Raw genomic sequence first — 25,737 nt, 5'->3', positions numbered from 1 at the left:
TTCGCGAATTTATGGCAGAGCGCACATTTAGGGTGCGGGTGAACACTACTCTCTCCCGTACCTTCTCCCAAGAAAACGGGGTACCCCAGGGCTCCGTGCTGAGTGTTGTACTGTTTGCCATCGCCATTAATCCAATTATGGATTGTCTCCTTCCTGATGTCTCGGGCTCCCTCTTTGTGGACGATTTTGCGATCTACTACAGTTCTCAAAGGACCAGCCTTCTTGAAAGACGTCTTCAAGGATGTCTCGATCGCCTCCACTCGTGGAGCATCGAAACCGGCTTCCGTTTCTCACCCAGTAAGACCGTTTGTGTTAATTTTTGGCGACGTAAGGAGTTTCTTCCGCCCTCCTTACATCTAGGTCCTGTCAACCTTCCGTTTTCCGACGTCGTTAAATTCTTGGGTCTTATGTTTGACAGAAAACTGTGCTGGTCCTCCCACGTTTCCTATCTTTCGGCTCGCTGTCTGCGTTCCCTTAACACCCTCCGTGTCCTGCATGGTACCTCTTGGGGAGCGGACCGGGTGGTCCTTCTCCGCCTCTATCGCGCCTTAGTGCGCTCGAAATTGGATTATGGAAGCATAGTCTACTCCTCTGCTCGGCCGTCTATTCTTCGGCGTCTCGACTCTATCCACCACCGTGGATTACGTTTAGTGTCTGGAGCTTTTTACACCAGCCCTGTGGAAAGCCTTTATGCTGAGACTGCTGAACCTCCGCTGTCCAATCGGCGGGCAGTCCTTCTGAGTCGTTATGCTAGCCATCTGTCTTCCATGCCTGCTAATCCAGCCCATAACCTTTTTTTCGACGCCTCCTTTGATGTCGGGTATGCAGGCCGCTCCTCCTCCCTACTACCCCCGGGAGTCCGCTTCCGTCAACTGCTCCATTCTCTTTCCTTCCGCTTTCCTAAAACCTTCTTGACAACTTGGGGTACAGCACCGCCTTGGCACCGTCCCCGGATCGACTTGCTCAGAGACCTATGTCAATTTCCCAAGGATGGTACCCCTACACTTGTTTACCGTCGGGCATTTGCTGCTCTATGTGCACAAATGACGTAAGCCACATTTATTTACACCGATGGCTCGAAAACATCGTTAGGTGTAGGGAGTGCCTATATTGTTGGCGACACCCCAAATCACTTTCGGCTTCCCGACCAGTGTTCGGTTTATACTGCGGAGCTTTACGCTGTTCTCCAGGCTGTCCACTACATCCGCCGCCATCAGCGGATACAGTACGTAATTTGCTCAGATTCTCTCAGCTCTCTCCTAAGTCTCCAAGCTCTTTACCCTGTGCACCCTCTGGTCCACCGGATTCAGGACTGTCTGCGCTTGCTCCACCTGGGGGGCGTCTCAGTGGCGTTCCTCTGGCTCCCGGGACACGCTGGTATCTGTGGAAATGAGGCGGCCGATATAGCGGCCAAGGCTGCAGTTTCTCTTCCTCGGCCAGCTCTTCAGTCTCTTCCGTTTAGCGATCTACGGAGCGGTTTATGTCGCCAAGTTACTCATTTATGGCATGCGCATTGGTCAACACTTCCCCACAATAAATTGCGGGAAGTGAAAGCCGTTCCTTGCGCTTGGACCTCTTCCTCCCGAACGCGTCGTCGGGAGGAGGTAATTTTAGCTAGACTCCGGATAGGGCACTGTCTTTTTAGTCATCGACATCTTTTAAGCGGTGATCCTCCCCCACTCTGTCCCCACTGCTCTCAGCTGTGGACGGTCAGACACCTTTTAATTGAATGCCCCTATTTTAATCCGTTACGCTCCCGTCTACAGCTATCGCCTGATCTATCGTTGATTTTAGCAGATGACACGCGCTCAGCTGACCGCGTTCTACAGTTTATTAGTGACAGTGAAATGACGTCAGTCATTTGAACTTTTTTTTTTTTTGGGGACAACCAACCCCTTTCTATAGTGGACTTTTAAGCATTCCTTCTGCCTTTAGTTTCTCAAATTTTCTGACTTTGTTTCCATTGCTGCTGATTTTAAATTTCGTTTTTCTCCTGTTTTCTACGTCACGGGCTGGGCGCTAATGACCATAGAAATTTTGCGCCCTAAAACCACAAAAAAAAAAAAAAAAAACAGCTTTAGAGGCTGTCGCTGTTCGGGTGTGGACGCCACAGGCTATTACCGTCTGCAGTATTTACCTTCCACCGGATGGTGCTGTCGCGCAGCATGTCCTGGCTGCTCTGATCGCCCAACTGCCGCCACCTTTCTTGTTGCTGGGCGGTTTCAATGCCCACAACCCTCTATGGGGTGGGACTGTCTCCGATGACCGCGGTCGTGCCGTGGAGCATTTGTTGGCTCAGCTCGACCTTAGCCTCTTGAACACCGGTGCTCCCACGCATTTCAGTGTAGCCCATGGCTCGTTCTCGGCCATCGATCTCTCTCTTTGCAGCCCCGGACTTGTCCCATCCCTCCACTGGAGAGTGCATCCCGACCTGTGTGGTAGTGACCATTTTCCCATCTATTTGTCACTGCCCCAGTGTCATTCTTCTGGGCGCCTGCCCTGCTGGGCTCTCCACAGGGCTGACTGGCCGGGTTTTACTTTCGCGGCAACCATTCAGTCTCTTCCACAGGGTGACATTGACGAGGTGGTCCGTGTGTTAACCACGTCAATCATTTCGGCGGCCGAGGCTGCCATCCCCCGCTCTTCTGGACTCCCTCGGAGGAAGGCTGTACCCTGGTGGTCGCCGGAGATTGCTGAGGCTATTCGCGACTGTAGGCGGGCCCTCCAGCGTCATAGGCGGCACCCGTCTCTCGAGACCCTCATCGCCTTTAAGAAGCTCCGTGCCTTCACCCATCGTCTTATTACACGGCGTAAGCAGGAGTGCTGGGAGCGGTATGTCTCCTCCTTGGGCTCCCGTGTCTCCCCCTCGCTCGTGTGGTCCCGGATACGGCGGATTTATGCACACCAGACCCCTACGAGTGTCCCTGGGATCTCTTTGGACGGCGCTGTCTGCACGGACGCTGCCGCCATTGCTGAAAACCTTGTTGCGCACTTCGCTAAGAGCTCTGTGACTGGAACTTATCCCCCCGCCTTTCGCTCTCTCAAGGAGCGTGCCGAGCAGACGCCGTTATCGTTCCGCACGCGTCGTTCTGAAAAATACAATGCTCCTTTCAGCGAGAGGGAATTCCTCGCTGCCCTCGCCGATTGCCCTGATACAGCACCAGGCCCGGACTGCATCCACGCACAGATGCTGAAGCATCTCTCCAGGGACTGCCAGAGACACATCCTCACCATCTTTAACCGCATCTGGAGCGAGGGCGTGATCCCGTCGCAATGGCGAGAGGGTCTTATTGTCCCCATCTTGAAGCCCGGTGCGGACCCACTGGCGGTGGACAGCTATCGTCCCATTACCCTCACCAACGTTTTGAGCAAATTGCTCGAACGTATGGTGGGGCGGCGTTTGTGTTGGGTCCTTGAGTCGCGCGGTCTCCTCGCTCCATCCCAGGGTGGCTTCCGCCGGGGCCGGTCTGCAGCGGACAATTTGGTGCGGCTGGAATCTGCTGTCCGTACAGCCTTTGCCCGACGTCAGCATCTCGTTGCTGTATTTTTCGATCTGCGGAAGGCGTATGACACCACATGGAGGCATCACATCCTCGCCACGTTGCATGAGTGGGGTCTTCGTGGTCGGCTCCCGGCTTTTCTTCAAAGCTTTTTATTGCGCCGCTCTTTCCGGGTGCAAGTCGGTGCCACCTCTAGTTCATCTTATACACAGGAAAAATGGGGTCCCGCAGGGCTCAGTGTTGAGTCTCCTTATTTCTAGTGGCCATTAATGGTCTGGCTGCAGCAGTGGGGTCGTCGGTGTCTCCTTCTTTGTATGCCGACGACTTCTGCATCTCATTTAGCTCCACGACTACGGGAGTCGCCGAACGCAGGCTGCAAGTCGCCGTTCGCAAGGCAGCATCATGGGCTCTGACTCATGGATTTCAGTTCTCTGCACCCAAGACTCGAGTTACGCACTTCTGCAGGCGTCGGACGGTCCGCCCTCATCCTGAACTTTACCTCGACGGCCACCTGCTTGAAGTGGTGGACACTTGCTGCTTCTTGGGACTCGTGTTTGATGCCCGGCTCACATGGGTTCCTCATGTTACTCAGCTGAAGCAAAAATGCTGGCGGCATCTCAACGCCCTCCGCTGCCTTAGCCACGCGTCTTGGGGTGCAGATCGCTGCATGCTGCTGCGATTGTACAGAGCCCTTGTGCAGTCCCGGCTTGATTATGGGAGCCTGGCCTATGGGTCTGCGTCACCCTCAGTGTTGAAGTTGTTAGACCCCATACCACTGTGGGGTTCGGCTTGCAACTGGCGCTTTTCGTACCAGCCCCGTGGATAGTCTACTGGTGGAGGCCAGGGTTCCCCCGCTGCGGATTCGCCGCCATCGACTGCTCGCAGACTATGCTGTCTGCATGCATTGCTCGCCAGGCCATCCCAATCGTCGCCTGCTTTTCCCTGCCATGGTCCTCCATCTGGCTGAACGGCGACCTAGGTCTGGGCTTTCCGTAGCTGTCCGCATCCGGTCCCTGCTGTCGGAACTGGGGTCATTCCCTCTTCTGCCTCCCTTCCGGGTCCATGCACCTACGCCTCCCTGGTGTTTGTCCCGGCCGTCCGTCTGTCTGGACTTGGCACAGGGACCCAAGGACTCAGTTCCGCCTGTGGCCCTCCGTCGCCGTTTTCTTGCGCTCCTCGCCTCATTTTCGGACTGTGAGACTGTCTACACTGATGGTTCCCTGGTTGATGGTCGCACTGCCTACGCTTTTGCTCACGCTGCCCATGTTGAGCAGCGCTCCTTGCCGGCTGGCTGCAGTATTTTTACTGCAGAGCTGGTGGCCATATTGCGCGCTCTTGAGCATATGCGTTTCTGCTCAGGTAGGTCCATCGTCATCTGCAGTGACTCCCTGAGCAGCCTTCAGGCCATCGACCACTACTATCCCTCTTCTCCTCTGGTGTCCTCTATTCAGGAGTCTGTTTCCGCCTTGCCCGTTCTGGTCGTTCGGTGGTCTTGGTTTGGATGCCAGGTCATGTTGGCATCCCGTGGAACGAACGTGTTGACAGGCTGGCCAAAGGGGCGCTCGACGCCCCAGCTTTGGAGATCGGCCTCACGGCTCCCGATCAGCAGCTGGTGTTGTGCCGTAAGGTGCTTGGGATGTGGTCTGCTTAATAGCGAGGCATGACAGTGCCTAATAAACTGCGGGCTGTCAAGGAGACGACCGATGTGTGGCGCTCCTCCCTGCGGTCTTCTCGCAGGGACTCTGTTATCCTGTGTCGGCTCCGCATCGGCCATACATACCTGATGCACGGCCATCTTTTGCGTCAGGAGGATCCCCCCCTGTGTCAGTGTGGATCCCGGCTGACGGTCGCCCACATTTTATTGGAGTGTCCCCAACTGCGCACCCTCCGGCACGTTGCCTTTGGTTTTAAGTGACAATGCCTCCGTGGCTGATGTTGTTTTAAATTTTATTCGTGGTAGTCCTTTTTATGGTTCCATTTAGGGAGGTCCTGCTCCTTTCCCTTTGTGTGTCTCTTTTCCTCGAGTCTCTCGTATTTGGTTGCCGATTTTAGTGTGTAGTCGGTTGGTTGACTCTTTCCCTTTTTTGTTGTCGTGGTCAGTCAACCAGTCTCCGGCCATCTTCTTTTCTTTTGTTTCTTTTTGTCTGGTGTTCATCTGTACTCTTCGTGTCTGTCGTATTCGTTACCGCATTTGTGTTCTTTCAGGGCCTGGGGGGGAGTATCCTTCCCCTCGGGGTTTTACCTGCTTCGTGCATTCTCGTCTCGCCTGTTTTTGGGACGGGGGACTGATGACCTTAGCTGTTTAGTCCCCCTTAAACACACCAACCACCACCTCCACAGCCACCTGCTGACGGCTGCGCCGGCGCCGTTCTGCCCATGTGGGCAATTGCTGACGGTCCGCCACATTTTAACGTCCTGTCCGGATTTTAATACACTGCATCTTGATCTTGGCCTGCCATGTACTCTAGATGCCATTTTAGCGGATGGCCCAGGAGCAGCTGCTCGCATTCTTCGTTTTATCAACTTGACAAACGTGTCTAAGGACATTTGATTATGCTGTTTTTTAATCCTGTGCCTGTCAATCTGTCTTTTATCGTGTTTTCCCTTTTAGTTGCTGTTTTAAACTTGTGCCTTGTGGTGCATTCCTAACGTAGTCTGGGCGCTAATGACCATTGAAGTTGTGCAGCCTAAAACCACAAAAAAAATCTGGTTGCCCCCAGAGCTCCAGACATTGCATTATCTCCCATAGTTGACACCCCTCTACCGGCATCGCCGGGGGTAGCAGACACTGCATTGCAGATCCACAGATGGCCGCATAGCGTCTTCAGCCAAGGGTCGCGTAGGCCGCAGAACTCGCACTCGAAAACTAGAACCGTTTCCGTGTCGTGCAGTCTCCTGTAGTGCTGGAGAAGTCCCGAGTGGTACTTGTACTCACCAAATTAGCTCTGCCTGTAGCCTAGTAGATGAAGCGGATCCGTCAGCGGAAGACCTCCGCTGGCAGTGTCACAACCATCTCCATCATTCATATCATGGATCGGAAACTGAAGGACAAAGCCGTTCGCTGCTTGGTGCAGAAATCGGCCTATATTAAGCTGATAAAACAATTTCATTTTCAGAGAGAATTCTTAGTTAAAAATTAAAGAAGTCTAAATTTAAGAAAGGATATTCATGACTCGACACAGTTTTTACAGATATAAGAAAAGTTTTTAAGTGAAATTTAGAAAACGGTTCTAACTGTGCTCAAGTATTGAAAACCTATTCTACATCGTATTTTTTTCTTCATGTCGCTCTTCGGCCACAGAGAAAACGAAAGATACAAATGATGAGTCAAAGAATAAACAGGGTGGCTACATAGATGGAGACACTTTTAAAATACACGGAGCTGTTCACAGCTGCAGAGGCAAAGATAAAATTGCGCACGCGCACGCGCGCAGACGATAATTGTCACACACGAATGTTGGAACACAAAACGAATAACACTGGAACATGGAACACTTGAGCACGAACGACGTCAAACACAGAAACACGAGGCGATGATCTCTGGTGTGCAAAAGTCCACTAAGCGTGTATGAGTCTGAAGACCTGCCAAGAGAGGAGGGAGGGCATGGGGGAGGGAGAGGGGAAAGCAGAGATGCCAAGGGCAGGGGAGATAGGGGGAAGAAGGAAGGGAGGAGGGGGTAGGGGAAGAGGGGTGGAGGAAGGGGGATGGAGGGAAAAGGAGAGATCGGAGAGAGGGTGTCCATAGGAGCAAACACAGGAAGAGGGAGGGAGGATCAAAGTTGGTAGGAGAGGTAGATGGAGGGGAGGAGGGCATCATCAGGGAGGGGAGCGGAATGAGGTCATATAGGATGTGCATGGGGGAGGGTAGACGGATGCGATGGGTGAGGCGGAGAGCATGGGGTTAAAGGATATGAAGGAATTTGTAAAAGGTAGGGGGCAGAGATCCAGGCAGGATGGGCATAACAGAGGATAGGGCAGATGAGGGATTTATAGGTATGGAGTATGGTGTAGTCCAGACCCCATGTACAGCCGGAAAGGAGATTAAGGAGACAGTCAGGAGCATGGCTTGGATTGTCTAGAGATGGGAGCGGGGGGTCCAGGAGAGGTGATGGTCAAGGGTGACGCCAAAGTACTTAAGGGTGGGGGTGAGGGCGATGGCGATAGGATGGCCATAGATCGTTAGATAAAAATTAAGGAGGCAGAAGGAAGGGGTGGTTTTGCCTACAATGATCACCTGGGTTTTGGAGGGATTGACCTTAAGCAACCACTGGTTGCACCAAATGGTGAACTGGTCAAGATGGGATTGGAGAAGGTTTTGGGAATGCTGCAGGGTGGGGACAAGGGCAAGGAAGGCGGTGTCATCGGCAAACTGGAGAAGGTGGACGGGGGAGTGATAGCGGCGGCATGTCCGCCGCATGCAAAAGGTACAGAAGGGGGGAGAGGATGGAGCCTTGGGGCACACTGGAAGGGGGAAAAAAGGTGTAGGAATCAGTGTTATAGATGGTGATGTAGGAAGGACGTTGAGAGAGAAAGGAGCCGATCAGATGGACGTAGTTGATAGGAAGGGCAAAGGTTTGTAGCTTGAACAGAAGACTGGAATGCCATACGCGGTCATAGCCACGTTGGAGGTCCAGGGAGAGGAAGATAGCAGAGCGACGGGAATTAAGCTGTTCGGAAAGGAGATGAGTGAGGTGAAGGACAGTCATCGGAAGAGGACGGCCGAAAGCCACACCAGGTAACAGGAAGGAGGCGGTGGTGGTGGAGATGCTGGTGAATGCGGCAGTCGAGGATGGATTCCAGGACCTTGCTGAAGACAGAGGTAAGGCTGATGGGACGGTAGGAGGAGACGGCAGACAGCGGTTTACCGGGTTTAAGGACATTCAGGATACGGGAGGTTTTCCACAGGTCGGGGTAGTAGCCAGTGGACACTGTAGAGCCTGGCCAGGGAGGAGAGGAAAGAGACAGGAGCTTCACAAAGGTGGCAGTAGGCGACACGATCGTGACCAGGAGTGGTGTTGCAGTTTGTGTAGAGTGTAGCAATGAGATCCTTTGTAGTGATAGGTGCATTGAGTTCTGTGTGTGCCATGTAGTCAAAGTACTGGAAACCAGGTGCGGGGGGGAAAGAGGTGTCAGTTCGATCACGGACACCCGCGAAGAGTAATCGAACTGGGGATCGTCGGGGATGGAAAAGACATCGTAGAGGTAGGAGGCAAAGTGATTGGCCTTACTAAGGTTGTCAGGGAAAGGTTGATCATCATGGAGAAGAGCATAGTAGGGGGAGGGTTTAGTTCCGGTAAGGCGATGTAAGGCTGACGAGAACTTGGACGAGTTTATACGAAGGGTAGCATTTAAACGGGTGAATGTCTGTCGCCAGCTCCGCGAGCAAGTTTGGGATGTGTTGCTGGAGTTGCCGGTGGCATTGTAGTGTGTCCGGGTCATGCGTGTGGAGGAAGGCATGGTAGATGCGGCGGGATTCGCGGAGGACGGCCTGTGGGGGTAAGGTAGGATGGTGGGAGTGAATGGCGACAGTAGGGAATTGGGCCTCCACGGCCTCAGGCAAGGTCTGCTGGAGGAAGGATGCAGCATGGGTAATATCTTCAGGGTGGTGGTAGGTGAAGGGGTAGCTATCGACCTGTGTGGAGAGGGCATCCCGGTAGGCATTCCAGTCAGCATGGGAGTAATCATGGACGTACTTTGGGGGAGGTTCAGTAAGAGTCGGGGCAGGGGCGACGACCGTCTGAAACGGTGAGGACAGGGAGACAGTAACTACCAATGGGGTCCAGGACATCCACCGCTATGCAGCCAAGAGGTTGGGGGAGAAGAGGTTGACATCAGGAGTGGAGTTGGATTCAGGGTGGGTGTGCTGGGGAATGGGGACGAGGTCGCCTTGGAGGGAGGAGAGGCAGAACGACTATGGATGTTGAGGTCGGCGGCGATCATGTAGGAGAAGGTACGGTCAATGTGGGAGAGGAAGTCGAAAGGAATAGGGGCGTAAGGGCGGACGTAGATGGTGGCGCAGGTGACGGTAAGGCTGTGGAAGAAAAGACTAAGGATCAGGTGTTCGGTGGGGTCGGGAAAGAGAGGTTGGAGCCAAACTGGGATGTGGTGGTGGTTACCAATGGCAACTCCGCCACGCGCGATCAGGAAGGGATTATCGGAGCAGTGAAGGAGGTAGGGCAAAGTGTGGATGGTGCAGTGGGGTTGGAAAGTTTCATTTAGGAGGAAGGCATCCACGCGGTGGGTGGCAAGGGTGTGCAGGAATAGGGTCTTGTTAGCGGGAAGGGAGCAGATGTCGCACCATGACAAGGATTTAAACAAGGGTGTCAAGACGGGAAAAGGTGAAATTGGCCTGGTTGTGGGAGTAGGTGGCATAAATTTTAAGGTGGAAGACGGAACAGGCGGCGAGGGATATCTGTTGGAGGGTGTGGGGGTGCTGGAAAGCACGCCGCCGCGCGCCGTGCGCCACGTCCACCGCGCCACCTACCGCGGCCGCGTGTAGGGGGAGGGGGATTGGCAGCAGCGTCGGCGCGGCACTTTCCGCGGTGCGCTGCTGGTGGTTGCCCGTCCTCTCGGTCTCCGGCTGCCCGGCGTTGTGGCTTCATCTCAGCGATCTCGGAGATGAAGTCCTCAACGATCCCGACGAATGCGTCCCACAGTTGATCGTGGAAGCTCTCCAGGACCGCCAGCCAACGCCGCTGCCTCTCCGTTAGCCGAGCGTCTGCCTGAGGAGGGGAGGGCGGAGCTGTCTCGGTTGCGCCCTGTTGGGAGGGTACAGGAGGGTCTGTCGGGTTCGGTGGTGGACGAGCGTTCTGCGTCGGAGGGTCGGGACTGGAACAGGGTCGGTAATTACGCCGCCATCTCTTCTTGCTGCCGGATCTCGGAGATGCAGCTGCAGTCCCTCCGTTCACGTCGCACCGCTCCGTCGTCTGCGTCGGTGGTGGTGCCGTGCTGCCATCTGGTGTGGGCCGCGCAGTGCTGCTTTCAGTCGCCGCGCCACTGACAGGTGGCGCAGCGGTAGGAGTGGGGCCGGTGTAGCTCGCACCGGCTCCGCGACCTCGTGTGTAGCTTGCTCCAGCCTAGCGCTCGGGTCGGGCGCACCGCGGATGTTGTTCGCCATGCCGTCAAAAGATGGCTCGGCGGTCGCCCCGTGTGCAGTTCAATGGCGAGGACCTCTTCTTCGCAGTCCTCAGATGTTTGGAGTACTAGCATTTCTGCTTCGCCTCCACACTAAAACTTATGGTAACAAAGAAACATGGACATAATCGAGACATTGACATATATTAACTGCAAAATTAAATGAATCTTTTGGCTGCTATTGTTTTACATAGCTGATTTTTTAGTTTTTTATTTTATTTTATTTTTTTGCACACTCACATCACACGCAATAGGTCTGGCCATCTGGTGGTGGCCAGTCGATGAATACGGTGACCCAGTTGTCGAATGAGTGGGTTCTGTGACCTGTCTGTTTTGCGATAGAAGGCCCCTGCAGCCTGTTGGATTCGCTCTTGGAGTGGGGCGATGTCTGCCATCTCGTGTAGCTGCGTCGTCGGGAAACAGTTGTCCAGGTGCAGCGCTCTCTTGAGGGCGCGGTTCTGGACCGCCTGAAGTCTCTTCATGTGTTTCTAGGCCGTGTTACCCCACACTGGCGCGGCGTACTCCAGGATTGGCCGCACTATGGTGAGATAGAGGATGACGCCCAGCCGCGGTGGTAGTGTAGATGTTGGATTAAGCACTGGGTATAGTGCTCGAAGTCTGTTTAGTGCCCTTGTACGGATGTCTTCAACGTGTGGGCGCCATGTCAGGCGCCTGTCTAGTGTTACTCCCAGGTACTTGGCCGTCTGCGTCCAGGGAACAGGCGTGCTTCGTATGATGACTTCTGGGTACTTTGGTGGTATGGGCCGTCTGCAGATTGCGAGGGCCTTTGTCTTCGAGGCGTTGAAGGACGGGCGCCATTTTGTTGCCCACACGGTTAGCTCGTTGCAAGCTCCTTGGAGCCTTTCCTGGAGGTGCGTCGCGCTCCTGCTTCTGGAGTACAGGGCCGTGTCGTCGGTGTACAGGGCGAGGTGTACTCTGTTCAACGACGGCAGGTCAGACGTGTATAAGATGTATAGCAGCGGTCTGAGGACGCTGCCTTGTGGGACTCCGGCATTGATTCTTCTGACGGTCGAGTTGCCATCTGGTGTCCGGACGTGGAATGTTCCGCCATTGAGGTAGGACCGTAGCAGCCGAACGTGCGACCCGGGTACCCCCAGATCAAATAGTTTGAACTGGAGGCCCCTATGCCACACGCAGTCGAATGCTTCTGAGACGTCTAGGAAGATCGCAGCGAAGTATTCTCGTCGCTCTACAGCGTCTAGTGCTTCTTCGACTTGGAGAAGCTGATGTGTGGTGGAATGGCTGCTGCGGAAACCGAATTGTTCGTCCGCCAGTATCCTCTCGTCGTTGACGTGTCTCAGTAGCCTTTTTGCATAGATCCTTTCAAATACCTTTGAAAGTGCAGGTAGTAGGCTGATTGGCCTATAGCTATTTGGTTGTTTGGGATCTTTGCCGGGCTTCTGTATCGGCACTACTTCTGCGTGCTTCCATGCTATGGGGTATTGCCCGGTACTCAGATTATTGTTGAATGTTTTGGCCAGCAGGGGGGCCGCTGCAGGTGGTAGTTTTAGCAGGAGTGTGTTCGTCAGCATGTCTGGTCCGCCTGCTTTCTTCGGGTTTAGTATTACAATTTGTGCTGCTACCTCTTCTGTCGTAATCGGTTCGATTACGTCGTCTTGGTCTTGGTGTTCCAGGAATCTTGGAAGTCTTTCTTCCACCATATCAATGTGCTGTTGGTCTACGGGATCTTCGATAGGTTGGAAGTTTCTTTCGAAGATATCTGCCAGGGCATTTGCCTTATTGTTGGGTGAGTAGGCTATGTCGTTTCCCACCTGTAGTGGAGGTATTCTTTGACCTTGCCCCAGTAGGTGTTTGGTGGTTTTCCAGAATGACTGGTCATTGAGGTTTAGTGTTTCTACTTTACTTGCCCAAGACTGGATTCGATGTGCGTCAACTTTAGCTTTTATCTCTCTATGCATTCTATTGGCTTCTCTTTTCATGGCTGGGTTTCTCGTGTCCTGCCATTCCCTGAGGCATCTATTCTTTCTCGTGACGAGGTCCCTTATATCTCATGGAAGTGGTTTGGCACGATTTCTGGGCTGCGTTTGTCTCGTGGTGGCGGCTTCGACCGCGTCTATGGCTTTGGTTACTATGTGCAGCAGCGTCGTGTCCGCACCTACTTCGTCTGGGTCTGGGATTCCTTCCAGATCGTCGGCTAGCAGTTCTTGGTAGGCATCCCAGTTTACTCCCCTGAGATCCATCTTTGATTCCTCTCGTGGTGTGGCTTCCATCTCAAGGTCAAACATCACTGGGATGTGGTCAGAGGACAGTAAACGTCTTGTGCTGGTCGTTATCGTGTAGGGGAGTCATTTGACTAGTGTAATGTCAAGGACATCTTCTCTCCTGTTTGTGGGGTAGATGGTGGCTGTATGTGGCGCTACTGTGATGGTGTGGTTGCGCTCTGCTGCCCTCAGGAGACGACGTCCGCTGATGTTGACTAGCCTGCTGTTCCATGCAGTGTGTTTTGCGTTATAATCTCCACCTAGGAAGAGATTACCTGGCATGGAGAGCAGTGTATCGATGTCTTGCGGTTGAAGATGGCCTTGTGGAGGCCGGTAAACTGCTGCGAACGTTATTGGCACTTTACTTGTTTTATTTCCACCCTCATGGCTTCCATTGTTTGCAGCGCGGGTAGCTGTATTTGGTGGTGTTGCAGGTGTGTACAGACGTAGACAGCTGTACCACCTCCTGCTGTTAGTCGATCGTTCCTGAAGCTTTCGTAATTCGCTGCTCTGACATTGACTCCTGGTTTTAAGTGAGTCTCTGCTACCAGGCAGACGTCGATTCCTTCTTCTTGCAGGAATTCTCTGGATTCTCCCGCTTGTTGGCGTTCCACAGGCAAACTCTTAATCCCTGTGGCCTAGTACCCATGTTGGTAACTTGGGTTGGTAGGTGGGAATGCCTGCATGGCAGCTTGAATTGCAGCGCTTATCTGTTGCGGGATGTACTTCACAATGGCCTACATTGCAGTTGTCATAGCCGCTTGCACGGCCTCCAGAAAGACGGCTACGTTGTCCTGGGTCATCAGGTTGGTTGCAGCGGTTGGCGCTGGGTGTGCTGGTTTATTAGGTGTCCTTCTTCGGACTGCAAGTGATGGACGCCTCCTCATGATGGCGGTGTGGCTGGCGTTCGTTTGTGACGCCTGGTTCTTGATGGCGTTGTTGTCCTTGTCCGACAGCGTCGATGGTGGTGCTGCCATGGGTGTGGTGAAGGCGGTGTTAGCCCACGTTGTTGGGGCGTCTTTCGTGGCTTCCGCGGCGGCGGCTGTCGGCCCGGCGGCGGCTGTCGGCCCGGCGGCGGCTGTCGGCCCGGCGGCGGCTGTCGGCCCGGCGGCGGCTGTCGGCCCGGCGGCGGCTGTCGGCCCGGCGGCGGCTGTCGGCCCGGCGGCGGCTGTCGGCCCGGCGGCGGCTGTCGGCCCGGCGGCGGCTGTCGGCCCGGCGGCGGCTGTCGGCCCGGCGGCGGCTGTCGGCCCGGCGGCGGCTGTCGGCCCGGCGGCGGCTGTCGGCCCGGCGGCGGCTGTCGGCCCGGCGGCGGCTGTCGGCCCGGCGGCGGCTGTCGGCCCGGCGGCGGCTGTCGGCCCGGCGGCGGCTGTCGGCCCGGCGGCGGCTGTCGGCCCGGCGGCGGCTGTCGGCCCGGCGGCGGCTGTCGGCCCGGCGGCGGCTGTCGGCCCGGCGGCGGCTGTCGGCCCGGCGGCGGCTGTCGGCCCGGCGGCGGCTGTCGGCCCGGCGGCGGCTGTCGGCCCGGCGGCGGCTGTCGGCCCGGCGGCGGCTGTCGGCCCGGCGGCGGCTGTCGGCCCGGCGGCGGCTGTCGGCCCGGCGGCGGCTGTCGGCCCGGCGGCGGCTGTCGGCCCGGCGGCGGCTGTCGGCCCGGCGGCGGCTGTCGGCCCGGCGGCGGCTGTCGGCCCGGCGGCGGCTGTCGGCCCGGCGGCGGCTGTCGGCCCGGCGGCGGCTGTCGGCCCGGCGGCGGCTGTCGGCCCGGCGGCGGCTGTCGGCCCGGCGGCGGCTGTCGGCCCGGCGGCGGCTGTCGGCCCGGCGGCGGCTGTCGGCCCGGCGGCGGCTGTCGGCCCGGCGGCGGCTGTCGGCCCGGCGGCGGCTGTCGGCCCGGCGGCGGCTGTCGGCCCGGCGGCGGCTGTCGGCCCGGCGGCGGCTGTCGGCCCGGCGGCGGCTGTCGGCCCGGCGGCGGCTGTCGGCCCGGCGGCGGCTGTCGGCCCGGCGGCGGCTGTCGGCCCGGCGGCGGCTGTCGGCCCGGCGGCGGCTGTCGGCCCGGCGGCGGCTGTCGGCCCGGCGGCGGCTGTCGGCCCGGCGGCGGCTGTCGGCCCGGCGGCGGCTGTCCGCCCGGCGGCGGCTGTCCGCCCGGCGGCGGCTGTCGGCCCGGCGGCGGCTGTCGGCCCGGCGGCGGCTGTCGGCCCGGCGGCGGCTGTCGGCCCGGCGGCGGCTGTCGGCCCGGCGGCGGCTGTCGGCCCGGCGGCGGCTGTCGGCCCGGCGGCGGCTGTCGGCCCGGCGGCGGCTGTCGGCCCGGCGGCGGCTGTCGGCCCGGCGGCGGCTGTCGGCCCGGCGGCGGCTGTCGGCCCGGCGGCGGCTGTCGGCCCGGCGGCGGCTGTCGGCCCGGCGGCGGCTGTCGGCCCGGCGGCGGCTGTCGGCCCGGCGGCGGCTGTCGGCCCGGCGGCGGCTGTCGGCCCGGCGGCGGCTGTCGGCCCGGCGGCGGCTGTCGGCCCGGCGGCGGCTGTCGGCCCGGCGGCGGCTGTCGGCCCGGCGGCGGCTGTCGGCCCGGCGGCGGCTGTCGGCCCGGCGGCGGCTGTCGGCCCGGCGGCGGCTGTCGGCCCGGCGGCGGCTGTCGGCCCGGCGGCGGCTGTCGGCCCGGCGGCGGCTGTCGGCCCGGCGGCGGCTGTCGGCCCGGCGGCGGCTGTCGGCCCGGCGGCGGCTGTCGGCCCGGCGGCGGCTGTCGGCCCGGCGGCGGCTGTCGGCCCGGCGGCGGCTGTCGGCCCGGCGGCGGCCTCTTGCCTTGTTGCTGCGTTGCGGTTGGCTGCAGGTGCCTGTTGGTGTGCCTTGTACACCTTTACAGCATCACATCCCAGGTAATTCCCAGGGTGTTGCCGTGAGCATCTGGCACACGTGGGAGGCGTGTCTTCGTCCTTTGTGCAGTTTTCCGTGGGATGGTTTCCTGCACATCGTACGCATTTGGTCCGCATCTTGCAGTTTCTTGCTATGTGGTCTATTGCTTGGCAGTTACAGCATAGCCTTGGACCACGTTTTCCTCTGGGTTTTTCCAGAGTCACGTCCACGTCCCTAATAGCGGTGATTTCGCTGATTCTTCTGTTCTCAGGGATATCAGCCGCTATTATTTGGAACAGTGAGGTGTCTTTTTTCGTTTTTGGTGACTTTACTTTGGTCACCGTTCTTGGCGTGATATTCAGCTTCTTTAGCTCTGCTTGCAGGTTTTCTATGGTAAACCTGTATGTTCGGTGGAGTATGTGTAGTATTCGAGTTTCTTCTCCTTTAATACTCCTAAGACCTGAGTGAAGTCGTCAAGCGTTTTGGTGTAGAGGAGATATATATCATTTCCTGCTACCTTCAACCGGATTGGTTCGTTTGTGATTTCTTGTATGACATCATGCAGCTCAATGTACGGTTTGTCGTAGTTCATTGTGATGGGGGAGGCTTCCTGGACTTGTTTGGTGCGCTTGCAGCCGGCGGCGTGTTCCTGCTCGTCTGCTCACTTGTGTCCAGTACTTGGAAGACATTCCTTAGCGGCGGCGGGTCGGCGGTCGTGGTGCGCCTGGGTGGCGCCGTTCTGGTGGCCCTGGTGAAACCCTCGGAGTCGGTAGTCCCCTTGACTCTCTTGCGGTTGCTTACTGGTTTGTCTTCTGACGTAGGGGCGGCGGGTGGAGTCTCGTTCTTCTTCTGCTTCCGTGACTGTGTCTCGAAGTCCATGGGTGTTGCTGCTGTGGGCTCTGGCTGGCAGGCGATGGCGATGGCGTTGGCGGCTGTAGGCTGCATGTCCAGGCCGGTGGTTGTCCCGTCGTCGGCTTGCACCGAGCGGGACTCTGCGACTGCTGCTGTTTGTTCTTCTCCTGGGGTGAGCTCCAGGTTGGGGTAGATCCCCAGGGCATACCTGAAGCAGTTCGGTGATTCCACTTCTGCCTTAGCAGCTTCCTGTAGGACACTAAGAAGCTCTCTCTGACCTTCCAAGTAGTCATCAGGAGAGGGGAGGGAGGTTTTAGTGTTTCCCTGTCCATGGTGGCGTGTGGAAGTAGGGGCTACAGAAGATAGATCTATCTGGCCTAGTGACTGCGGGCTGGGCCCACACTAAGTTCTTCTCGGTGTTGTTCTTCGAAGAGATGAGAGCTGGTGGAGGCAGCCTGCCACCAAAGTGGCTGCTTCGGCCTCTCGTCAGCGTCTGAGCTGTAGCGGCGAGCGGCACGCTACTTGTACCGTTGGTTGCGCCCTGGGCGCGGACAGTGGTGTGTAGAGCGAGCGCCGAGCGCCGAGTGGTGGGGGGTAGCCCGGCCAATCGGAGCGCGGCACGTCTACGGAGGCTGAGTCAGGAGAGCAGAGAGCACAGATGTCTTCTCGCATTAGATCCCAGACTCGAAGTGCGGCGGCGGCGGCGGCGGCGGCGGCGACCCTGCGGTCGCCAGCGCCCCGTCGCCGGCGCGAGACACACGAGGTGTAGCTCGCGCCTGCCGCCCGGACGCGTTGGCTCGTGCTACGCGCCGGGCCGCTGCTACGCGGACTGGGTGGTATGATGCGCCGTCGGTCCGGAGGCGGTGGTCTGCGTCCTGCAGCACGGCGTCTGTCCCACCGTGGGGTGACTGTGCCACTTGCAATCTGTAACAGAGGCTTTTCTGTTAGAACTCCGTGCCTGAATGGAGACGGAGTGACTGGGGCCACTCGACGTAACCGTCGGCAGGGCAGAGGAAACGCGCATGTACGTCTGCGACTGCACAAGTGCCACACCAACCGTGCATCCGCCGAGCGCGCGGCCTTTGGTGTATATCAGCGGCGCGGTTGCGCGATGAGTGATAGCACCACCGGTCGCGGCGAGTGAGGCAGCCTGCCTGCCACTGTCCACCCGCATCGCAGAGCCACCTGTTGGCGCCGTAGCGAACGCGGGCGGCAGTCCCAGGCCGGTACCCTTGCTCCCGACAGATGGCGGGCGCGAGGCGGCTGCGTCAGCCGCACGATGTGGCTCCAGCTCCATCGTTCAGATCGCTGATCTGAAACAGAAGAACAAAGCCGATCACTTCTCGGTGCAGAAATCAGCCCATATCAAGCTGATCATAAGTTTTTATTTTCCCGAGATACTTCTTAGTTAAAAATTTAAGAAGTATAAATGCAAGAACAGATATAAATGACTATATACAAAGAATTTTACGTATTTAAGAAAAGTTTAAAGTGATATTTTGAGAAACGGTTCTAACTGCACTCAAGTATTTGAAATCTATTGTGCGGCCTTAACTATGTCAGACCGGGGGGAAGCTAATTTAGGATCTTCTTTTCCCCCCCCCCCCCATTCATCTCCATGCCCTGACAGCAGTTCGCCTTGCGGCAGACGTCACTGGTGTGTTGCAGCAGGAGGGCGTGACTTCCCGCGACGGCTGGAGACTACTGGGCAGTAGGCACAAGTTTGACGCAGCCCAGCGCCGCGCCAACCGAGGTGGGGGCCATATTCGGCGGACATCAAGGAGGGAGGGGCACCAGGCCACACAGCACTCACTGCTGCTGACTCGGCACTGCAGCAATGCGGCGCGAAAATATTTTAACGCCGCAGTTCCCGCGTCATGCAGGAAAAGCTGGACACCGCCGGCACCAAGGCACCGACCTCGAAGTTCCCCGACGACTGTAGTCTCGAGGGTCTCGCAGCCTGACGTCAGAGCATGCCACAGTCTAGGGGGACACATACTGGCGGTAGCCAGTGATATGTTCCACGTAGATGTCGTGGGACCATTTGATGGTGTCGGACACCATCAGTCGCCGCATCAGTTGGCAGTAGCGGCTGGCGATGCCTAAGTGCCCAAGCACTGCATCGTTCTGGCGGTCCCACGCCCCCAGACTGCCAACAACCAGGGCGTCGACAGTGACAGAATAGCTGCGAGCGGCTAATCCGCGCGCAACGTCGGCGTACCGAGCGTTGTCGAGCGCAATCCGCCTATTCTCGAAGGGGATTCTCACATCGACGATGGTCAGTCTTCGCCTCCTCGTCAGTTACTACGAGGTCCGGACGCAGCCCACTGCTGTCCCCTATGACAGCTTGGTTGATCCTGATGCCAGGAACAGCAATGTTTCCTCTTCTTGGCCGCCCAGCGACTGCTGTCGCAAGATGGTTGAGGACCGCGTTGCGGCGATACTGCAGGGCTGCTGAGTGCACCATACACGCGTTGATCACGTGTGGGAGCGTCTCGTTGTTGTGGCCACAGCGTCGGCAGGCTTTGTTGTTGTTTGCCCGCCCATCAAAGCGGCGACAACCGTTCAGAGGCACGACTCCGAGCCTGGCGCGATGTATGAAGCGCCAGTCTGAGAAGCGAGTATTGCCTCACGCCATGAAGTAGTTGGACGCTGTGGACTTCCTAGTGCACTCGAACACCTTCCCCTGGTCAGGTTTTCTGAGAAGGAGCTTGTGCAGGCGCTGCCTCACACTCGAGGAGTGTCCGCGAGAGAAGACGTTTGGCGCCCCCTCCCACCCGGACATGCTCGACGCCAGTGTTGACGATGCGTCCCACGCTGTCATCTCCGTGCTGTGGTCCATCGCCACAATCATCGAGGTTTCGTGTAGTCGCAGGCGCCGCCCCCTCCGTGGCCGGCTGCGTCACCCCTCCACCTGCAACTCAGCGACTAGTTCACTCCAGCACCAGGTGACGCCAAGCGGCGCTAGGCGCCTTGTGGCGTTCTTGACGCGTGTCCTCAGTGACTGGATGTCGCCTCTGTCTCGTGCGACGTCGTCCTCAGTGTTGCCGCTAAGGTAGGTGGCAGTCGGATCGACTCGGCTCCCTCCCCAGTCGGCGGCGCGCGGCCGTGGATAGTGTGGCCCAGTCGGTGTCGCGGCCGCTGGCGTCGTCGCAGTGCAGCATGCAGAAGCCGTGGACGATGGTTGAGATGTCCGCAGCGTCCGCGAGCGGCGTTAGGCCACATCCTTCTTCTCCCAGAGTGAGGTACAGTTGTTCGGTGGACGCGCGCTGTGGAAGGAAGAGCCACGATTTGACAGCCGCTTTCACTGCCTTGGGTGCGGACAGCGGTCCCTTGCGTACCGCTCCGCCCTGCATGACAGTCAAGTCTAGGGAGCAGGAACACACGCACAGCGTCAGTCTTCTGCCAGGGAGCCAGCAGGGAAACGTCCAGGAGCTGCAAGTCACGTCGAGTTGCCGCGATTGCATCCGTTGGCGTCTGCGAGACTTTGTACTCGGTGGGGACGTCAAGATGGAGGTAGCGTCACCCTCACCGAGCCCTTGTAGGGCGAATACCGAGCCTAGTGTCTGCCGACGTCGGATGTGAAGCGTGGCACACTTCGACGGCTTGAAGGTAAGCCCGGCCCACATTGCCGCCTCAACCACAACAGTGAGGAGCGTCTGCATCGCCTCTAAATCCCGTGCTAGAAGCACGATATCGTCCGCATACGCCAGTGCACTCACACTGACGCCGCTAAGCGAAATGCCACACTCATTTCTGAGCGAGGTTGCGGCGTGTAGTACCAGCTCGAGCGCGAGATTAACGACGATGGGCGACAGTGGGCAGCCCTGCTTGACCCCTGCCTGGATCTCAATTTCCTCCGATAGTCCGTCAGATGTATGGACGCGGGTGGAGCAACCACTGTACATATTGGCAATTAGCTCATGCAATTGCTCTGGTAGTCCCATCCTGCTCAGTACTCCAAGGAGGTGAGCGTGAGGCATTGAGCCGAAAGCATTCGCCAGATCAAGTCAAACAAAGCATGCTTGGCCTCCCCTGCGCCTTGCATCATCAATCGCCGTCTGCACATTGAAGTTGTGCTCATAGCAGCCTTCAAAAGTGCGGAAACCCTTCTGTTCTTGGGAGAGCAGGTTCAAACGCTCTGCACAGAGGATTGTACGATCCGCCATGATTGCAGCAAAGAGCTTAGTGATGGTGGAGCTCAATGCTAAGGGCCTCCGGTTCGTCGCGTCCGAGACGTCCCCTTTCTTGTGGATGAGGACGGTAGTGGATACTTTCCACTGCACTGGAATCTTCCGCTCATTCCAGCAGCGCGAGAAGATCCTAGCTAGCACATGGCAGCCAGGATCCTCACGTCGCAAGTCCGAGTAGGTGACTCCGTCTGCCCCAGGAGCAGTATTGATCGCCTTCTGGAGCCGCTGTTGCACCTCTGTGGCGGTGATCAGCGGCAGGACCTCCTCGTTGACATCAGGGGGCATGGTGGCGGGAAAGTCCGGGACAGCAGCTGGTGCATCTGAAACAGAAAAGTCAGATTTAGAATATATTTTCTTGAAGTGCTCCGTGAGCACGTTGCCATCGATTTGGCAGTACGGCGACGTCTCGCCAACGACGCGCTGCATCGCCTTGCGCCGGTCCGCGCGGTACAGCTTCTGAATTACAGACGCTGCATCGCGTCGTACCGACGCTCGGCGGCCGCCGCACGCCGTGCGCCGTGTCCACCGCGCTGCCCACCGCGGCCGCGTGTAGGGGCAGGGCAAGGGGGATTGGCAGCAGCGTGGGCGCGGCCCTGGCCGCGGTGCGCTGCTGCTGGTTGCCCGTCCTGTCGATCTCCGGCTGCCTGGCGTTGTGGCTTCGTCTCGGCGATCTCGGAGATGAAGTCCTCGATGATCCCGTCGAATGCGTCCCACGGCTGGTCGTGTACGCTCTCCAGGGCCGCCAGCCAGCGCCGCTGCCTCTCCGTTAGCTGAGCGTCGGCCAGGCACGGCCAGGGGTGGGGTGGGGAGGGCGGAGCTGCCTCGGTTGCGCCCTGTTGGAAGGGTACAGGAGTGTCTGTCAGGTTTGGTGGAGGACGGGAGTTTTGCGGCGGAAGGTCGGGACTGGGACGATTGTTACGACGACGGCATCTCCTCTTCTTGCTGCCAGGTCCCGCAGATGCAGCTGCAGTCCCTCCGTTCACGTCACGCCGCTCCGTCGTCTGCGTCGGTGGTGGTGCCGTGCTGCCATCTGGCGTGGGCCGCGCAGTGCTGCTTTCGGTTGCTGCGCCGCTGACAGGTGGCGCAGCTGTAGCAGCAGGGTCCGCTGTAGCTTGCGTCGGCCTGGCGCTCAAGTCGGGCGCACCGCGGTTGTTCGCCGCGCCGCCAACAGATGGTCCGGCGGTCGCCAGCGGCCCGCCGCCGGCTCGAGAAACAAGAGGTGCAGCTCGCGCCGGCCGCCCAGACGTGTTGGCTGTCGCCGGACCGCTGCTACGCGGACTGGGCGGTATAATGCGCCGTCGATCCGGAGGCGGCGGTCTGCGTCCCGCAGCAGGGCGTCTGTCCGTCCGTGGGGTGACTATGTGCCACTCATTATCTGGAACAGGAGCTGTATGTTTAGAGACACTCCCTGCCTGAGCGGAGACGGAGTGACTGGGGTCACTCGACGTAGCCGCCGGCAGGGCAGAGAAAACGCGGCACGTGTAAGTCTGCGACCGCACAAGCACCACACCGTCTGGTGCATCGGTCGAGCGCGCGGCATTTGGTGCATCAACTAGCGGCGCGGCTGCGCCGTGAGTGTTAACACCACCGGTCTCGGCGAGCGAGGCAGCCTGCCTGCCACTGTCCACCCACATCGCAGAGCCACCTGTTGGCGGCGTAGCGAATGCGGGCGGCAGTCCCAGGCCGGTACCCACGCTCCCGACAGATGGCGGGCGGGAGGCGCCTGCGGTAGCCGTACGCCACTGGGTACAGAGGCCGGCGCGAGCAGCGGCGAGCCGCGGCCTTAGCCAGACACGCCGCCTCTGGCCGGAGCGACGCGTTCGGCGTCAGGCGTCGGCTTCACCTCCCGAACTTGCGCTCGGCACTCGTGGCAACGCGGTTGACGTCGCAGAGCGTATCGGCAGGGGGATGCCAGACGTCCTCGGGGCGCGCGCGCGCGCGCACACACACACACACACACACACACACACACACACACACACACACAGTACGCACGACGCGGGGGTAGCAACCACCGCCGTCCTGCGTGTCACAGACGCCTGCACACTCACACAGGGTGAGGGCAGGGCAGCGTGTGAGCCCACCACGCTGCTGCGGATCAGGACCGCCGCGTAAATTAATCCTAAGTCCAGCCGGTCTGTCCTAGCTTCGGGGACCGGACTGGGCTGTGGCCATAGCCCCTCTCTCTTATCTAAGGCTAGACGGCCTGTGGTACTAGCTTTCCGGGCCGCTGTTGCCTGTGGCTTTCGCCCAGCACGAACTAAGGATGAGAGGCATGTCCTACTAGTTCTGTGGGCCCGCGCTGGCCGACCTCTCTGGGTGCCCCAGAGCGCCAGACACGGCGTCGTGTCCCATACTTGATCTCCCCCGACCGGCATCGCTGGGGGTAGCAGATGCTGCATTGCAGATCCGCAGACGGGCGCGTAGCGTCTTCAGCTGCGGGTGGCGTCGGCCGCAAAGCCGCACTCGGAAACGAGAACCGTTTATCTGGTAGCTTTGCCAGCAGCTTTGGTGACGATGCAGATCCGGCAGTGGAAGACCTCTGCCCTCAGTGTCACAGCCAGGAATTGCACCACCTCCGCCACAATGCCGTCCGACTCGGAAGCTTTCCCTCTCTTTAGAGATCTTACATGGGCAGCCACGCCACATCTTCTTCAGAGAAGGGGTAGACTGCCGTTGCATTTTCGTATTCATTGTTGTAGTCATTACGCAGCTGTTGTTGTTAAACGGTCTCCCCACCCAGTGTCATCAGGCAGCAGGGACTGGAGAAGGACATCAGCAGTCTCCTGCCAAGACTCCATCATCCTGCCCCTGTGCCTGACGGTCGACAGCTCCATGGGAGAGCGGATTTTTTTCTCGGGCTAACTGATAGGGTACACCCCATGGGTCCAATGCTAGTTGATTGAAGTGTGTTCCCAACTTCTGGATCTCACTTCACACAGTTCTTTCTGAAATCTGTCTTTAGCTTCCCGCTACAGCTGCAACCACCTGTCTTTCCAGCCAGACGACACTGCGCTGGTAATGCCTCCTGAGCCTTCCGCCAGTCGGGCGCATCTCCTCCAGTTCGGCTCACCATGGTGACGAAGAGGCCGCCACGGCCTTCCTCCTAGTAGGTACAGCAGTTTTCACCACTCGAGTTAACACTCTCACCAGTTCCTCAGCTCTTTTGTCCACGTCACTGTCCTGGTGTCTGTCACCCTCTGGCAATGCAGGAACGTCGCACGCCCTTGCTAGTCGTTCCCAGTCGGCTCTTTCGTAATTGTATTGCACCTCCCACCCCATGGCCCAGCGGTTCTTGGTCTCCTATGGTAAACGTTATGAGATTGTGGTCACTAGTGGTGGTGTTCTCTTCTACCCTCCATTGTTGAATGAGATTGACTGCATTAGGCATGACCAGGGTCAGTATTTGTTCCTTGACCTCTTCCCACCACATAGGTCGGAGGGTTGCCTGGCTTGTTGTCCACCGCTAGTTGCAAGGCCATGATGACCTCTTCTGCCTTCTAGCCATTTGAGTCCCTGTTGCCGCTGTACCATAGGGGGGTTTGGCATTAATATCGACAGTTATTATTACTCTCCGCGCATGCAACGCCATGATCACTGTGGTCAGATCACCCAGATGTCTCGCGATATCGTCCCCCATACTGGAAGTATATGTTGATGATAATTATCGCTCCCATTGGAGATTGCAACTACACGACGTTGCAGTGGCTAGTTGTGAATTGTGATAGTATTGTAGCCCTCAGGAGTCTGTTGGTTATTACAATTGCCACTCTTGGGTCCTCTCTTCTACTTACAATTTGCCAAGTCGCAGCTGCGAAAGCTATTTTCCCAGCTTGGGAGGACGGCTCCCGCAGGCAGAGCACATCCAGTCTCCTCTCCTCCACTTCATTACGTAGCTCCTGCATCACCAGTCCGCCGTTTTGAGTATTGAGTTGGCCAATGGTAATTTTCGTCATTTATGGAAAGTACATATGAATTCTGTCATTTGGCCAGGTCTTACTACAGCCGAAAGTAATGTGTCCATTTGCCAAAACTGCTTGTTCATAGATATTGTCAAAGTCGAATTTTTCTCCTTGTCTTTCAAAGGCTTTCTTGAGTCTCGCAGGGCTCTGAAGTCGGTGGGCAATTCACTGATTTGAGCTGTATCCTGTCCACAGCCTCCATTACCGAGAAGGTGACTTTCCCACCGTTTTCGTGTCTCACCCCGATCACGTGTCTTAATGCAGTGGTCAGGGTAGTCGGCTGCTCTAGTCTCGCTAATTGCATTGTGAATTCAATATTAGGATAAACTCTGACTAGGTCAAATGGTGGCAATCTGACAACAGAAGTATCTGATGTGGTGAGTTTTTCACTAGAACTGGTTACTGTGTTTTCTTGGACTAGTTTGTGCTCAGCTCTGTTCTCTTCTGTCTTTGAGATTGCCTCTGGCGCAGCCTCTACTACAGGATGCTGTTGCCATTGGTCTTTAGTCGACCTCGTCTCCCGGCTTGGGGAGGAGGAGTTGTAGCTGTGAAAGGGAGCTCAGTCCATTGTCAGTGTGAGTGCTCATGTCGGTGGTTTCAGTTTTGGTGACGCCCGTAAGCAACCTCACGAATTGCTTGAAAGCAATTGCGCTCATGGCATCCCTCCTCCTTTTGCTCGGGGATTTTCTCTTAGGCATCCTGTTAGCCTTAGCACAGTCAGCCATAATCCGTTCTTGATATCACTCTGTTCTAATAACCTGTAAGTAGGGCAGTTGCGTCTGGTGGCTCTGCAAGGTCTCTTGCCCCGTCTTTTGTGAGGGATGCAGACTGCTGCAGCCTTGCAATCTTTTCTGACATGACCGTCTTCACCACACTTAAAGCAGGCTGACCCCCTGGTACTGTGCCTCAGAGCATGGTCGAGGTCTCCACAATTGTGGCAACGTGGTACAAGACAGTCTCTTGTGTTGACCACGTGGAAACCAATATATAGTTCGCCCATTGTGGTAATTCTTTTCAACATGTG

General features: G+C 57.7%; 2 protein-coding genes across 2 annotated transcripts; both read right to left on the bottom strand.

Moving 5' to 3' along the window:
• Positions 1 to 13,760: 13,760 nt before the first annotated feature.
• LOC124728015 (basic proline-rich protein-like) lies at positions 13,761 to 17,230 on the bottom strand. Its single transcript, XM_047248484.1, has 3 exons — positions 17,087 to 17,230; positions 16,323 to 16,807; positions 13,761 to 15,708 (listed from the first exon to the last, which is right to left on the bottom strand). The coding sequence occupies exons 1-3, from the start codon at positions 17,228 to 17,230 to the stop codon at positions 13,761 to 13,763; spliced, it is 2,577 nt and encodes an 858-aa protein (XP_047104440.1).
• Positions 17,231 to 20,568: 3,338 nt separating this feature from the next.
• LOC124727849 lies at positions 20,569 to 21,177 on the bottom strand. The gene has a single exon (XM_047248483.1). It carries the CDS (start codon positions 21,175 to 21,177, stop codon positions 20,569 to 20,571), a length of 609 nt encoding a protein of 202 aa, XP_047104439.1.
• Positions 21,178 to 25,737: the final 4,560 nt, after the last annotated feature.

Source organism: Schistocerca piceifrons, chromosome 1 (genome assembly GCF_021461385.2).
Source record: "Schistocerca piceifrons isolate TAMUIC-IGC-003096 chromosome 1, iqSchPice1.1, whole genome shotgun sequence".
Lineage (NCBI taxonomy): Eukaryota > Metazoa > Arthropoda > Insecta > Orthoptera > Acrididae > Schistocerca > Schistocerca piceifrons.
This window is presented reverse-complemented; position numbering and strand designations above follow the sequence as displayed.